General features: G+C 56.4%; 1 protein-coding gene across 2 annotated transcripts; it reads left to right on the top strand.

Moving 5' to 3' along the window:
* The first annotated feature begins 565 nt into the window (after positions 1-565).
* On the top strand, positions 566-15232 carry MAN2B1 (mannosidase alpha class 2B member 1). Of its 2 annotated transcripts, none has more exons than XM_032396137.1 (24): positions 566-760; positions 1472-1574; positions 1748-1921; positions 2287-2480; positions 3150-3282; positions 3525-3670; positions 4312-4428; positions 6816-6901; positions 6985-7105; positions 7186-7264; positions 7454-7563; positions 7843-7950; positions 8265-8381; positions 9429-9602; positions 10705-10802; positions 10885-11002; positions 12185-12303; positions 12394-12495; positions 12671-12758; positions 12940-13020; positions 13439-13666; positions 14196-14348; positions 14436-14538; positions 15012-15232. In XM_032396137.1, the coding sequence occupies exons 1-24, from the start codon at positions 596-598 to the stop codon at positions 15119-15121; spliced, it is 3027 nt and encodes a 1008-aa protein (XP_032252028.1). In that variant the 5' UTR covers positions 566-595; the 3' UTR covers positions 15122-15232. The 2 variants fall into 2 exon arrangements, with proteins under 2 accessions (XP_032252028.1, XP_032252029.1); XM_032396138.1 differs by having other exon boundaries at positions 577-760; positions 6819-6901; positions 15012-15210.
* The last annotated feature ends 947 nt before the right edge of the window (positions 15233-16179 follow it).

Below are 16179 nucleotides of genomic sequence, written 5' to 3'. Positions count from 1 at the left end.
AGCATGAAAGACTGAGTCCTCCCCCACCTGTCACTCCTCACCTGAGTCCGATGGGTATTTCTTCCAATCAGGCTGGATACCTCCCATCCTCAGTACCCCAAGGGCAGTTCCTCTATGCATAATCCTCATAGGACAGAACAGGACCACCATCAACCCCTGCTCCTAGCAAGCTAGGTCCGTCCAAGACCCTAGCCCTGAAGATCAATGGAACATCCTAGGATCCCACGCACACACTCCCACCTCCTAAGCAAACTACACCCGGAGGAAAGTCTGAAGCCTCTGCGTCCACGGGGACAAAGGGACACTCCGAGGACACTCGGAGGCGGTGAGACACTAACGGCTCCCCTGGTTAAACCAGCACCCGAGGGTGGGACATGCCCAACGCCTCCGTACACTCCTAGTGTCCCCAGGGGCTAGCCAGAGCTGAGGCTTCAGGCCCGTGACACGCCCGGCAGCACCCTAGCCCCGCCCCCGCCAGCAACCATTGGCCAGGTTGGGCTCTGGGGGCGGGGCGTTTGCCCGGCCACTCCGGGCCCGGGAAGTCCCTGGTGGCGGCTGCGGTGGCCGTGGCGGCGGCGGCGGCAGCTGCGGAGCCATGGCCGCCGACGCGCGGCCTTCGGGGGTCCGCGCTGGCGGTGGCGGCCGGGGCGCGTCAGGGTCCACGACGAGCTCCCGCGCGCTGCAGCCACCGCTCTCGCCTCTCTCCTTCCTCTTTTTGTTGTTGGTGGCGGCGCCCGGCGCTCGGGCCGCGGGATACGAGGTGAGCGTGGCCCGGGAGCGGAAATGTACACAAGCTGGAGCGAAGCCCCCAGTAGGGTCCGGAGGTGTGGGTGGGTTTGTTCTGTGGGTGCCTAGTGAATAGTTGTTAATATGACAGTGTGGCCTGAGGCATGCTTTGCGTCGTTGAAAGGTCTGGCCGTGAGAGTCTGAGAATTGGGCTCTCTGTACCTGCCTCCTTCCTTCTGTGGGTCGGCTTGCCTGGACTTTGCATGCACTTAACTGTGTGATTGGACATATGTGTGTATGTGGGAGCGGGGGGGATTGCTTGAGAGCTGGGACTCTGGAGTCAGCCTGCCTGGAGTTCCAGTCTGGCTCCCTGACTTCCTGGCTGTGTGACTTGGGGCAAGTCACTTAACCACTCTGATCCTCAGTGCTCTCATCTGAAAATGAGATACTGCCCCCCAAGCCCCAGGGTGGCTGCTTCCTATTTGCAAACGCCTAATAATCATTTGCTACTACTATTACTGTTAACCCAGGGTGTGAGTGAGAGCTGCCCTGAGGAGTTGTGTCAAGTGGGAGTTGTATTTGTATGCCCAACTCTGTGGGTGTCCTCCCCAGAAGGACCTGGCCCCATTTCTCTGAGTCACTCACCTCTAGATCAAAACTTATCTTGTGCCCCCAGCCCCACCCCAGCCTGCTTCTTAACCTCGGTGTAACTGACAGGATGTATGTATTTGGGGTCCCTGTGCAGACATGCCCTGTGGTGCATCCGGACATGCTCAACGTGCACCTGGTGGCCCACACGCATGACGATGTGGGCTGGCTCAAGACTGTGGACCAGTACTTTTATGGCAGTGAGTAGAGCATGGAGACTTCCCCGTGGGGCCCCCATGCCCCTTTGAGCCCTTCAGATCCTTTCTGGGTCTTGGACATTGGGAGGGGGGACATTGTCCAGTTTGAGCGCCTGTGTCTAAGAATGCCCCCCTTGGCTCATTTGTCCCTGACTGCCTGACCCCTGTGCCCACAGTCCAGAATGACGTCCAGCATGCGGGGGTGCAGTACATCCTAGACTCAGTCATCTCTTCCCTGCTGATGGAGCCCACCCGCCGATTCATCTATGTGGAGATTGCCTTCTTCTCCCGTTGGTGGCACCAGCAGACAAATGCAACACAGGAAGTTGTGCGGGACCTGGTGCGCCAGGGTGAGCCTGCCCGAAGGAAGTGAAAAGAGGAAGCCCAGCTCAGCTCTGTTTCTGACCCTCCTCCAGCTTCTGAGATTTTATCATGTCCTCTGCAGCCTGTATGTGCATGTGGCTCTGCCTGCCTGGAATTTCCCTTTATTTGTAGAACTCCTATGCATCCTACAGGGCCCCACCTCCAGGGGATCCACAGGGAAGCCTGCCATGCAGGGGGCCCTCTGTTCCATGTCTGGCTACACTGGCTTGGGAGTGACTCCTCTTCCCCCTCCAGGCCTAGGTTTGCAGGCAGGCCTTCTTATCCCCTGCATTGCCACCCCTGGCCCCAGTCCTGGCCCTGACAATCCACCCAGACTGCCCTTCCCGCACAGGACGCCTGGAGTTTGCCAATGGTGGCTGGGTGATGAACGATGAGGCAGCCACCCACTACGGAGCCATCATAGACCAGATGACGCTTGGATTGCGCTTTCTGGAAAACACATTTGGCAAAGATGGGCGCCCCCGTGTGGCCTGGCACATTGACCCCTTTGGTCACTCTCGGGAGCAGGCCTCACTGTTCGCACAGGTGATCTACCAACCTCACTCCTAGCTCTGACTCCTCCCTTGGCCACTCAAGCCCCGCCCTTCCCTGCAAGCTCACCTGGCCCAGGCCCTGTCCCCTGGTCCCTTGAGGCCCTGCCTCTTGGGTGAGCTATGAATCCCATTACTGCCTGCCCGCCCCCCCTCCAGCCTTTCTGCTCTGCCTCCGCCCAGGATGTGACCCCACTCCAGCTGGCTCCTCCCGGGCCCCACACCTGCCCCTCACTGTAGCCCTGGCCCCACCCCATTTGCTATGATCCCGGTTCCTCTCCAAAGCCAGGTGGCAGGTGGAGGCCTGCCCAGCTTTTCAACCGGCTTCACAACCTTTGCCATGACGGTGTCCCCTTTCCACTCTCTGATCCCTTCCATTCTCAGGCTGCTTAAGGGGGATTTGAATCAGGCCCCTTTCCAAGCTGGGGAAGGTGGAAGTCTGATCTAGCATTGCACCCGCACCTCCCAGCCCTCCCGCGGTGTCATCTGACCCTTCCCCAAGCTTCAAAATGAGCTGGAGCCCTTCCTCGTTTCAGACCTGCTTTTTCTAACTGTGCTCTGACTGCCCCTCCCACGCTGAGGGGACTGGCAGGTGGTGGGGAGAGGACTGGGCACCCACTGCTCCTGCCCTCTGATCCCGGTCCTCATCCCTCCCCACCTCCAGATGGGCTTTGATGGCTTCTTCTTCGGGCGTCTGGATTATCAAGATAAGGTGGTGCGGAAGAAGAAGCAAGAGATGGAGCAGGTTTGGCGGGCTAGCGCCAGCCTGGAGCCCCCAGTAGCCGACCTTTTTACCAGTAAGGGCGTGTGGGGTGGGGTCAGGGCTGGCCCCAGGGGCATGGGACCTGGGACCATGCTCAGAGGGCCTTGGGTTTGCTTTTATACTCTGTTGTCCTGAAACTCTTAATAATTTACGAACAAGGACCCAGCACTTGCACTTTGCACTGGGCCCTGCAAATTCTGAGGTCCCTCCTGGTGGGGTGTGGCAGGCTGTGATCCCGGGGCAGGTCTGGGACGCTGAGCCTGGTGTGGCATGCAGGTGTGCTCCCCAATATTTACAACCCACCGGAGAAACTGTGCTGGGACACGCTGTGTGCTGACAAGCCCTTTGTGGAGGACCCGCGCAGCCCCGAGTACAATGCCAAGGAGTTGGTCGATTACTTCCTGCAGTTGGCCACTGCCCAGGTAACCCTACTGTGCAGAGCCCGTGAGACTCGTGTTCATAATGCACTGGGCCCTCTCCACGGCGCGGGCATTCCCTAACACCTCCTCATCACCCTCGGAGGAAGGTAGCATTCCATTCACCATCGCCAGGCTCCCCTCCCAGATTTGTGTTCATTTCTGATTAGAAGACTGCAGACAACCTTTGCTGCCCCAAACGCTCACCAAAGGCATGAGACAGCATGGCGCAGTGCCTCAGTGCCCTCATCTGGGCCCACGAGGAGTACTCAACAGTGTGAGGCTATTTTTACATGTGTCCCTACGCTCCCACAGGACCCACTTCCACTGCCCCCTCCACTCCTCTATGTGCACCCACACTTGTTTTTTAAAGATTGATTTATTATTTTTAAAGATTTTATTTATTTATTTGAGAGGGAGAGAGAGTGAGTGCACACAAGCAGGGGTGGAGGGGCAGAGGGAGAGGGAGAAGCAGACTCCCTGTAGGACCCTGAGATCATGACCTGGGCCGAAGGCAGACGCTTAACGACTGAGCCACCCAGGCGCCCCAGCACCTGCACTCTTGACCACATATATACCACGACACAGCTGTACGCAGGGATGGCCCAGGACACCCTGGCCTGAGGAATTCTCCATTCCACCTGCAGGGCCAGAACTACCGCACCAACCACACCGTAATGACCATGGGCTCAGACTTCCAGTATGAAAATGCCAACATGTGGTTCAAGAACCTTGACCGGCTCATCGAGCTGGTCAACGCTCAGGTAAGTGTGCCAGCTCGTGTGCATGAATGTGCTTGGATCCCTGGCCCTTGGGTCATATGCATTGCAGTGGGTGCTCTCTTAGTTTTGTATTGCTACTATAACAAATGACCAACAAACGTAGCGGCTGAAAACAACAGAAATATATTATCTTACAGTTTTGTAGGCCAGAAGTCGCACACAATTCCGACTTGGGTTGGGTTAAAAATTGGGTTTGGGTTAAAAATCAAGATGTCAGCAGGGCTGGGTTCCTTTTGGAAGCTCTTGGGGAAAGTGTCCAACTTCTAGAGGCCTCCTGCATTCCTTGACTCATGGCCCCCCATCTTGCAAGCCAGCCACGCAGCAGCTCTCTGCCCCTGTGTCTCCCATCACATCTCTTTCTTACTCTCACTCCCTCTTTCCTCTTCTACTTTTTTAAAAAAATTATTTATTTGGAGAGAGAGAGTGTGTGTGCTAGCGCAAGGCAGGGAGGGGCAGAGGGAGAGGGAGAGAGAGAATCTCAAGCAGACTCTACGCTAAGCATAGAGCCAGACACGGGGCTCCATCTCAAACCGCTGAGATCATGACCTGAGCCGAAATAAGGGTTGGACGCTTAACTGACTGAGCCACCCAGGTGCCCGCCCTTCCTCTTTTAAAGACCCGTGATGACACTGGGCCCTACAGATCATCTAGGATAATCTATTTTAAGGTCAGCTTATCAGCAACCTGAACTCCATTTGCAGCCTTAATTTCCCTTTACCATGTAACCTAACAGGTTCTGGGAATCAGGACTGAGACATCCTTGGGCCTCTCACATCTGAAATGTCCTTCCCATCAGTTCCATCCTCAGAGCTGTCTACTGGCAGTCTCCATGTCCTCAGCTTCCACTTGCTCCCAGCACCACTGTTTCACCCAAAACACCCTCAGGAACATCACCAAGGGCCTTCCAAAAGACATTTCCCAGGCCTCCCCATGACCCCAAGGAGCCCTGGACACCTTGATCACTTTCTTCTATAAATATCATGGTCCTGAGCTGCCACAGGTTTCCTCCTGCCCCAGACCGCTCCTCTGCCCACTGCATTCTATTAGAAATAGAGTCTCTTACTTCAAATCCCTAGCTTGCCACTTAGTGGCTCTGTGACCCTGAGAAATCTTAAGCGCTCTGCCTTAGTTTTCTTATCTAGAAAATGGGCATAATGGTGGCTCCCACCTGATAAGGCTGTTAGGGTTTAATGAGTTCGTTTACACAGATCAGTAGAACAGGGCCAGGTAAATAACCAGTATTGTGGTGGTTGCTTATTACTGTTATTTGGGGCTGAACACCTGCTTCTCCTTTAACACGCAAGCTGCAATGTTTCCTCCTCCAGGAAGACTTCACCAAACACAGGTGGAGCTCCTGCCCTTTCCTCTGTGTACACACAGTCCCCACAAATACCTGTGAGGCCACAGCCAGGCTGATTATAACAGACTATCTGTTCAGTATCTCTCCTCCGCTTGGCTGTGGGTTCCAGGAGAGTGGGGCTGGCCTCTGCTTCTAGATTGTGTCTGAAATCGAGCATATTGAAGAAGCAAGTGATTGTTTACTGAGCAAATCCTGTGTGTGTGTGTGTGGAACTATGTATGTGACTGTGTGTGCAGGGATAGACATGTGGATGCACATAAAGGTGTGCAGTCCCATTTACTTCCCTTCATGCACTCAAGTGTTCAGTGAGCACCTACTGTGTACTGGGCACTGGGTTCACAACACAAGCAGAACAAACATCTTTTTCTCCACAGAGGAGGTCACCTTCTTGGTCCTCCACCTCAGTTGAAAGTGAACCTCCATTCATTCTAACAGTGGTGTCATTGAGCAATAACCTGACAGTCCTGAGAAATGATCACTCCTGCCCTATAATGTCATACTTAGTTTTTCCACACACACACAAAAATTTTTAAGATTTTATTTATTTATTTAGAGAGGGGAGACGAGCGGGAGAGGAACAGAGGGAGAGGGAGAATCTCAAGCAGACTCCCTCCTGAACACAGAGCCTTAGGCGGGGCCTATCTCACGACCCTGAGATCATGACCTGAGCCCAAATCAAGAGTCCCACGCTTAACCAACTGAGCCACCCAGGCGCCCCCACAAAAAATTTTTAATGATAAAATTGGAATTAAAAAAAAAAAGTTTAGTAAAAATTTCAGGTTTATTCTTGCATCCGTGAAATTCTTTCCATGCTGGTAATGTTGAGTTGCTGCCAAAATTCAGCCTCACACTGGGCCATTGGTTTGCACTCAAAATGTGTACTACAAGAATCCGAACCCACCGCATGCATGAAGGTGAGCACATGTGTGTGAGGATGTGTGTGCACAGCTGGGGGCCCCCTGGGAAGGTGCCGGCTCCCGAGGGCTCACACACGGACACCTCCCCCCAGCAGCAGGCCAACGGGAGCCGCGTCAATGTTCTCTACTCCACTCCCGCCTGTTACCTCTGGGAGCTGAACAAGGCCAACCTCACCTGGTATTTGGGGGGACACGGGAGCTTGGGGGGGTTGGCCTGCCCTTTGGGTCATGACCCGGCCCTCAATGCCTCTGCCGCTGCAGGTCCGTAAAACAGGATGACTTCTTTCCCTACGCCGACGGCCCCCACCAGTTCTGGACCGGCTACTTTTCCAGCCGGCCGGCCCTCAAACGCTATGAGCGCCTCAGCTACAACTTTCTGCAGGTGAGTGGGCACTGGGCTCAAGGGGGCGCCCAGGGGTCCCAAAAGGTCCGGGGCCCCAACACACCTCCTCTGTTCCCCAGGTGTGCAACCAGCTGGAGGCACTGGCGGGTCCGGCAGCCAACGTGGGGCCCTATGGCTCAGGAGACAGTGCACCCCTCAGTAGGTGTTGAGACGATGAGGGGACGGGAGTGTGTCTGAAGCTGGCCACACCGACCCTCGGCCACCCCATCGAGTCCCCTCATAAAACTCCTCGGGACCCTGCCCTCCCACACGTGATCTTTCCCGTGTCCTTGGGGTCTGGACTGAGAGTCCTGCAGAGACCCCAGCCGGTTCACCGTCTGCCTGCAGATGAGGCGATGGCGGTGCTCCAGCATCACGACGCGGTCAGCGGCACGTCCCGGCAGCACGTGGCCAATGACTACGCGCGCCAGCTAGCGGCAGGCTGGGGGCCCTGCGAGGTGCGCGGGGTGGAGCCAGGGAGGGGGCGGGGCCTGGAAGAGGCGGGTGTAGAATGAAAGGGCGGACACCGGAAGAGGCGTGGTCAAAGACAGTGGGGTGGAGTCTAGGTATGCCTGCATGGGGCGGGGCCTGGGGTGAGAGGCGGGGACAGGAAGGGGCGGGGCCTATGCGCGCTCGTGGGCGGGGACAGGCAAGGGGCGGGGTCCGGGAGGAGACACGGAGGAGACCTGGGTGGGCCTCCAGAGCTGACCCATGGACTTTTACGCTCCCTCCCACAGGTTCTCCTGAGCAATGCGCTCGCGCGGCTCAGCGGCTCCAAGGAGGACTTCACGTACTGCCGCAACCTCAACATCAGTGTCTGTCCGCTCAGCCAGACAGCCAAGAGCGTGAGCCGGGCTCGGGCTGGAGGGGCGGGGCCGGGAAACAGGTGGGTGGGACAGCACTGGAAACTGAGGACAGCGGGGGCGGGGCCCGGAGGAGGCGGGGCTCGGACTGAAGGGCTCTTGAGGTACCTGCCGGTGTGAAATTGGTTGGGAGGATCGGTCTGCGGAGCGATCAGTTGGGGGGCAGTGAAGCTGGGGTGGAAGAGACCAAAGCACCCCATGGGGGCTTGGATCACCCAAGGACGTTGCCGCGTGTGGTGGGTGGGTTTCAAGAAGGCCTGCTGTGACCCATGACCGATCTGGCCCTCCCACACCAGTTCCAAGTGACCATTTATAACCCCTTGGGGCGGAAAGTGGATTGGATGGTGCGGCTGCCAGTCAGCGACCACATTTTCGACGTGAGGGACCCGAATGGCACAATTGTGCCCAGTGATGTAAGCCCTTTCAACAAATATTTCTCCTATGAGTACCACCCCCCATGATTACCTCCTGCCTTGGACACCTCCTCCTGGGGATTTCTACCCCCCACCTCACCCCACTCCACGGACACATCTCCCTCCATGGATAACTCCTCCCATGGACACCTCCCTCTCTCGGGTAACTCTCATGCATATCTCCCCCTCCATCAATACCTTGGGCCTAGTACTTTTTCTTTTTCTTCCCCTTAACATCATACCCCCTTGGAAACATGCGCTCCCCCTTACCCCCCTGTCCTGCCTCTCGGACAATCTCTCCCTTTTTAATGTCTCCTCATGAATTTTTAAAAAAATATTTTATTTTGGGGCACCTGGGTGGCTCAGTCGTTAAGCGTCTGCCTTCAGCTCAGGTCATGATCCTGGGGTCCTAGGATCAAGCGCCGCATCGGGCTCCCTGCTCAGCGGGAAGCCTGCTTCTCCCTCTCCCACTTCCCCTGCTTGTGTTCCCTGTCTCGCTGTGTCTCTCTCTGTCAAATAAATAAATAAAATCTTTTTAAAAATATTTTATTTTTTAAAAGATTAATATTTTTTAAAAGATTTTATTTTTTTAAGTAATCTCCACATCCAATGTGGGGCTCCAATTTACAACACCGAGATTGAGTGGCATGCTCTACCAACTGACCCATCCAGGCATCCCGAATTTTCTTTCTTTTTTCTTGCTTTATTTCCCTCGTTCTAGAAGGCCTCTACCTATGAATCTTTTCCTCCCCCCAAACCTGCCTTTCCCTCATTCCCCTGCTTCAAGGATTTCCTTCCCCATTTCCTCCCTCACTTACCCTCCTCCCACAGTCTCTGCCCCCCCAAAATCCCCCCCCCCCCCTTTATGAATCTTCTCTGCGATCTTTAACTCAGAATTTGACACTCCATCCTCCCTGGCCAACACCTGTATTTCTTCTTCCCATCTGGGGCTCATTCTTCTCCTGGAGTTTGACCCATCCCTTTATGTACAGCTCAGTATTTATACTCATAGCCTCTTGACTCAATTTCCCTCCTCCATTACCCAAGGTGGTGAGACTTCCTAGCTCAGACAGTTCGGACCTGCTTTTCTCGGCCTCAGTGCCTGCCCTGGGCTTCAGCGTCTACTCAGTAACCCAGGTGCCCGGCCGGAGCCCCCACGCCCACAACCGCCAGCTCAGATCCCAGAAGTCCTGGTCCCGTGGCTTGGCCATCCAAAATGAGGTGAGACTCCGTTCAGATGCCCTTCCCTTCCCCTGTGACAAATTTGAGGTGTCATGGTAAGCTGCATGGACTCTGGATCAGTGGGTCTTGGGTTCATGGTCTAGTCACCAGTCCCTCGTTATGTGTCCTCCAGTAAGTGACCACCTCCCTTTGAGCCTCAGTATCCGTTCCTGGGACTGTGAGGACCCAGTGTAATCATGGATGACACTGGACAGATACGTAAGGGCTGACAGTGGTAGGGGTTTGCAAATTAAATGAGGCAGGGCAGAGATTCGAGGGAGGGAGCCACGTGGCCATGTAGGGGAAGAGGGATCCAGGCAGGCAGGGAGCTGCAGAAGCAAGAGCCCTCAGGCAGAAGGGTGCTGAGTGTTCTAGGAATCCCCTGGGGCTCAAGGGACGGGTATTGGGTGATAGGTCAGACTCTGCAAGACTTGAGGGCCTAAGGGAAAGACTTTGCCTTTCACTTCGAAGGAGCCACGTCAGGAGCAAGGCTGCATTAAGACTGTAATGGGCCCTAGCACTTTTGCCTTTGTGGGGCCCTTTTTCCATTAGAAAAAAAAAAGTTAAAATTTGTATTTCATGAGCAGGTGGCTGTAAAAGACAAGTATAATATATTCATTATTATTACATTTAAGTTTTCTTCTGATTCTAGAAGAAATCAAAATTTACATATTTCCATTGGCCCCTAAAAGTCTCCTGGGCCATGGCACTATGATTCCTTTGTCAAATGCGCTAGTCAGCCCTGGGCCCAAGCGGACTGGCTAGGATGGTATTTAGGGTGTCACTGGCGCCCTCTGGTGGCCGCGGGCGGGGGGGAACTGACTGGGGAAGCGAGCCTGGAAGGGGTCTGCCGCACTAGTCCTAGAAGGCCATGGAAATGGTGAGAAGTGGTCAGATTGAGGAGGAGGTGGAAGGTAGAGCTGTTAGGATTTGTTAATAGGGTCAGGTGTGAGGAGAGAGAGAGAGAGAGAGAGAGAGAGAGAGGGAGAGAGGAGGAGGGGAGGGTAGCTCCTGGGCTTTCTCCTGAGTCCCAGGAAGGATGAAGAAGCTGCCCTTGGCTGAGATGATGGTTATTAACCTGTGTCTGCCCTTTTCTACCCAGTACCTCCAGGCTAGGTTTGACCCTGACACGGGACTCTTGGTGGAGTTGGAGAACCTGGACCAGAACCTCCTGCTGCCTGTTCGCCAAGCCTTCTACTGGTGAGGGGGGACCACCAGGCCAGGGAGGGGGTGTAAGTAGAGCTGGGGTCACTTACCTGACTCTCACCTGCCCCGGCCCCAGGTACAACGCCAGTGTAGGCAACGACCTAAGCAACCAGGTCTCGGGTGCCTACATCTTCAGACCCAACCGCCAGGAACCATTGATCGTGAGCCACTGGGCTCAAACACACGTGGTGAAGGTCTGGGGCCTTGAATGATGAGTGGGTGTGGGGGAGGTGTGGAGCCTGGGGGGGGTGGTGAGCCATATGTGGGTAGGGGCAGGGGGTCGGGTTTATATCTCTATCAGATAAGAGGACTAAGACCTGAGGGGAATATTGAGAATCTTCCCACAGGGCTGATATTCACGGCTGGTTGAGTAACAGTCATTCCGTGGGAGCAAGTATGAAGGCTTTCACATCTGCTGTGGGTGTCAGGATTATACTTAGCTTTTGAAACTGGGGGCGGGGTGTTCCCTCTTGGCCCGTGAATGGGGAGAACCAGGTGTAGCTGCTTGAAGAGTTCACCAAGGATCTGTGGTAGGAGGGGATTATATCTGAGGTGGATATTTGAGAGTTCACACTTGGATAGGGCTTGGGTGATTCTCACTTAGGATGGATATCTGAGGGTGCATCTGGCTGGGAACAGGGGCTCACCCTTGTGGGGTTTCTCGGGGCCTCTCATTGACATTTCCTCTTAGGGTAGGGGTGGGCCAGGTAATGGCAAGATTCACATTCGACATAATTCCCCTTGAGGTGAACTTCTGCATATGTGGGTCACTGCATTAGGATATAATTTTGCTGCAGTAACAGTTGCCAAAATTAATGGTAGACGTTTCTTTCCATCTAACAGAAAGTCTGGCTGGGCCATACAGGGCAAATGGAGTGACTTCAGAGTCATCCAGGCCTCTTCTGTCTCATTGTTCTGCCCTCCTCGACATTCAGCTTCTACCTCATGGCCCAAGATGGCTGCTTAAGCTCCAGCCGTCATATTTGCATTTGAGCCAGTGGGAGAGGGAAAGAGGCAAGGAACATTGTGTACGCCTCTTTGATCATTTTCCATTGAGCAAACCATGGTTACACAGCTACTGATAGCCTCAGGGAAGACTGGACAATATAGTCTTTATTCCAGGTAGCCACTTGCCACGCTAGAATCCTGTTCTAAGGAGGGAGGATGGGGTAACGGCGGACAGCAAGCATATATGCTACACTTAAGAATTATGTGTTAACATCTGACATGGGAAGCGTGGGGGAGGTTCCCATGCTGTGAGTGGAGTTGACCTGGATGTAGGCCTCTGTGAGGTTACTAGCAGGGGTGGGTATCCGCAGGGCTTGCCAGTGTGCAGGTGCGGGCTTAGACTTACCCCCACCCCCATGTGCCCGCAGACACCCTTCGTGCAAGAGGTGCACCAGAACTTCTCAGCCTGGTGTTCCCAGGTGATTCGTCTGTACCCAGGACAGCGGCACCTGGAGCTGGAGTGGACGGTGGGACCAATACCTGTGGGGTGAGTAGCACCCACTGGGACTTGGGGGGTGGGGGCAAGGGCAGGGTGGCATAGGTGAAGCTCACAATCTTGCTATCCCCTCGGGTCCAGTGACGGCTGGGGGAAGGAGATCATCAGTCGCTTTGACACAGTGCTGGAGACAAAAGGACTGTTCTACACAGACAGCAATGGCCGGGAGATCCTGGAGAGGAGGTGGGGTGACTGGGGGCAGTAAAGAGTGGTCTGTGGTGTGTGGGGGCCCAGGCTTGTGGGGGCATCTGCTGATCCTCTGAGTGTGGGAGGGAGGGGATGAAGGGGGAGTGAGGAATGGATAGACCGGGGAAGGGGAGCTGGACCCCAGGCCTGACCAAACCCTCCCCCTCCCCAGGCGGGATTATCGACCCACCTGGAAGCTGAACCAGACTGAGCCAGTGGCAGGCAATTACTATCCAGTCAACAGCCGCATTTACATCAGGGTAACAACTCCATCCTGCTCCCCATTTCTTAGCACCCCTCCACAGAGTGGGGGTCGCCATCATTCTTAGCATCTCTTGGCTGTCCTTGGTGGTCTCCACCATCCCCTGTGATACCTGTCTGGGGGCCATAGCCGGCTGGCTGTGGGACCCCTCAACCTCCCCTCACCCCCCCAACGCCCAGGACGGCAAGATGCAGCTGACTGTGCTGACGGACCGCTCCCAGGGGGGCAGCAGCCTGAAGGACGGCTCCGTGGAGCTCATGGTGAGTGGCCAGAGCCCTGTTTCAGCCTGTTCCCACCCTGGCCCCCTACTGGGCCTTGAAAGCCTGTTTCTGCTCCGTTCTCTGCTAGGCGCACCCTACTGCCTGTAGTCCCCACTAAGCTGAGACCTCCATTCCTATGTGGAAAGTTTGCTCCAAGCTTTTGTTCAGTCCCTCCCTAGCTCCCCATCTCCTCCAGGCCCTGACTTGCCCTATCCCGTTAGATCCTTCCCTCCCTCTGTCCTAGTCCCTTGCTAGGTTAGATCCCCACTTCTGCTGGCGGTCCCCTACTAGACCTTTCTCCGCATCCATTCTTCTCACTCTTTAGTTTCTCTTGAAATTTCCACAAGCCCTTCCCCAAATTTCTGGCCCGGAAATCGGCCAGAGGGACTCCTCACCCTCTCCTGGCCCCTCCCCACAGGTGCACCGAAGGCTTCTGAAAGACGATGGACGGGGAGTAGGGGAGCCGCTGCTGGAGGAGGGGTTGGGGCTGTGGGTGCGAGGGCGCCACCTCGTGCTGCTGGACAAGGCTCCGACCGCGGCCACCGGGCACCGGTTGCAGGCAGAGAAAGAGCTGCTGGCCCCACAGCTGGTGCTGGCCCCCGGTGGCGGCGCCCCCTACCACCCGGGAGTCGCCCCGCGCAAGCAGGTGAGGGGCGTGGAGCCGCCAGGTGGAGAAGACCCCAGTGAACCACGGAGGGTTTTCCTGGCCTTAGGCGGGACCCACTCCGCCCGCCCCTAACTCGTCCTGGGGAGGCCATAAGCTAGTCCCACCCCCTCAGCTCAGCCCCGTCGCCCGGCAGTCCCGGCTTGCTGAGTCCCATCCCGCCACGACTGGGTCTTAGCGCAGCCTCAGCTCTCTCCGCTCCGGCGGGCTCACTGCTCACTGGGCCCCACCCTCTCGCCTCCACTTCCCCATGCTCGGTCCCGCCCCTAGCCCCGCCCCCTGAGCTTCAGCCCCGCCCTATCTCAGTGGGTCTCGGGCCAGATCAGGTCTGCCCCTTCCGGGCTCGGGCCCGCCCCCAGCCTGGCACCGCCCTTCCCTGGGTCTGTCCCATCCTCTCATTGGCTTAGCCCGACCCTTTCTAGCTGAGCCTCTTCCCTCCCTGTCGAAGCCACGCCCCTTGTGTCCGAGCCCCGCCTCCTAACCGCGCCTCGGCCCCACCCCCTTCCTGCAGTTCTCAGGGCTCCGCCGGGAGCTGCCTCCCTCGGTGCATCTGCTCACACTGGCCCGCTGGGACAGGACAACGCTTCTCCTGCGCTTGGAGCACCAGTTCGCTGTAGGGGAGGGCTCTGGCAACCTGAGCTCCCCGGTGACCTTGGATTTGAGGGTGAGGAGGGCAGAAGTGGGAAGGAGACAAGGGAGAGGGGAAACCCTGCTTTGTCCCCACTCAGCCCGGCCCATCCACTGCCTACAGGACCTGTTCTCCGCCTTCACCGTCACCTACCTGCAGGAGACCACGCTGGCGGCCAACCAGCTCCGGGCCAGCGCTTCCAGGCTCAAGTGGACGCCAGCCACGGGTGGGGGCCTGCCCGGGGAGTTGGGGGCTGGGGGCTGTGTGGGAGGTGTGGGAGTGTTGGCCAGGACCGGGATAGAGCTCCAGCGTCTAGGGCGGTGTTCAGATCCAGGTTAGGGGGTTAAGGGGCTTAAGTGGGTCTAAGCAAACTAGCAGTGGGTCTTGAGGGTTTGAGATGGGGATTCCCTGGGTATCTAGTTCTGGGGAGAGGGCTGTGCGCATCACTCCTGGGATTGGCGTGATGGTCTTTAGATAGGGCTTGAGGGTGTGAGGGAGATGGCCCGACATTGGGGACAGATTGGGGGATCTGGGGATAGTATTCAGGGCCTGGGAGACAGTTTAAAACGGGTCTGGGAATAAGGCCCTGGGGATAGATTTGAGGGTATATGGCTGTGTGGAGGCCGAGGGGAAGGAGCAGGAGGAGGGGGTGAGGCAGAGGAAGTTGGCACCCCTCACTTCTCCCTTGCACCTCCCCAGGCCCCACAGCCCAGCCCTCTCCCTCTCGGCTGGACCCTGCCGCCATCACGCTGCAGCCCATGGAAATCCGCACCTTCCTGGCCTTGGTCCAGTGGAAAGAGCACGGCTAGACATGCTGGGGGCAGGCACACTCTCCCCCTCCGCCTGCTGCTGCTGCCGCCACCAACAAAAGCCATTAAAATGCCACTACCAAGACTTGGGTCAAGGTGTGACTGAGTGGGGCTTTGTTTTTTGTTTGTTTTTGGAGAGGGATTTCATTTATGGCCTAGAAAGGTCAGCAAACACTATCTGACTCTTGCCCTGAGGCCTTGCAGGGAAGTCACACCAGATTACACCGTCCACGCCCCACGTCATCCACCACGGTCTCCCACTCCTCCTTCACTCCTTCGTCCACTCAGGCTGTGGTACAGCTGTTTCTAGAAGCTACCAAGAGTGGGCCTGCACGGGGTATAGGCCCAGAGAACCGGACGTACCCTGGGCCCTCCAGACCTGGCCTCGGGGGAGCCAGGCTCTGAAGGCAAGCAGTCTAGGGTCCTGGTGAAGGGGGTGGAATAGGAGCCAGGTTCCAAAGTGAGGCCTTGGACAGGTGGGCTAGAGCTGCTGGGCTCCCAGGAGACAGGCAGAGAGCCTGGCACGCCTGGTGTGCTCTGGGGTCTGTTATGGAGGAAGGACACTTTGGGAAGAAACTGGTGGTTTAGACTTGAAAGTGAGTGACTTCCCCTCCGGTCAGGACAGCCTTATGCAGGTGCCTTAAAGGTGCATGGAGGTCAGGGGGGCATCCCAGGCTGACCTGCAGCCCATGTTTGGACCTATGCACCCCTGATTGTCAGATGCACCTCCAGAAAAAATTTTTAAGTCCCTCTTGGGGTGGCAGGCATGAGCCTGGGCAACTAGAACCTCTGGGGAGGGCACCAGGGGCCTAAATAAGGTCCCAGATGGGGTCTGGGTGCTGGATGTGCCTCTTGAAATTTTCTCTAAGTCTCCCCATAAAGAGATGGACCAGAGAGGCCCAAGGAGGGAACCTCAGGCGAGTTGCCATTCTGTATGGAGTCTGATCACTGGATGCACCTCTCAGAAACTTTTTAAAGTTTCCCTCCAGGGCACCTGGGTGGCTCAGTCAAAGGGCTGCCTTCTGCTCGGGTCATGATCCCAGCGTCCTAGGATGGAG

This window comes from Phoca vitulina, unplaced genomic scaffold (genome assembly GCF_004348235.1).
Source record: "Phoca vitulina isolate PV1807 unplaced genomic scaffold, GSC_HSeal_1.0 scaffold89, whole genome shotgun sequence".
Lineage (NCBI taxonomy): Eukaryota > Metazoa > Chordata > Mammalia > Carnivora > Phocidae > Phoca > Phoca vitulina.
This window is presented reverse-complemented; position numbering and strand designations above follow the sequence as displayed.

Bases quoted from the DNA above. Each gene is read 5' to 3' on its own strand.
- MAN2B1 (XM_032396137.1), top strand. From the start codon at position 596: ATGGCCGCCGACGCGCGGCCTTCGGGGGTCCGCGCTGGCGGTGGCGGC. The intron at 761-1,471 runs GTGAGCGTGGCC...GTCCCTGTGCAG, and splicing joins CTCGGGCCGCGGGATACGAG to ACATGCCCTGTGGTGCATCC. The intron at 3,671-4,311 runs GTAACCCTACTG...TTCCACCTGCAG, and splicing joins TGCAGTTGGCCACTGCCCAG to GGCCAGAACTACCGCACCAA.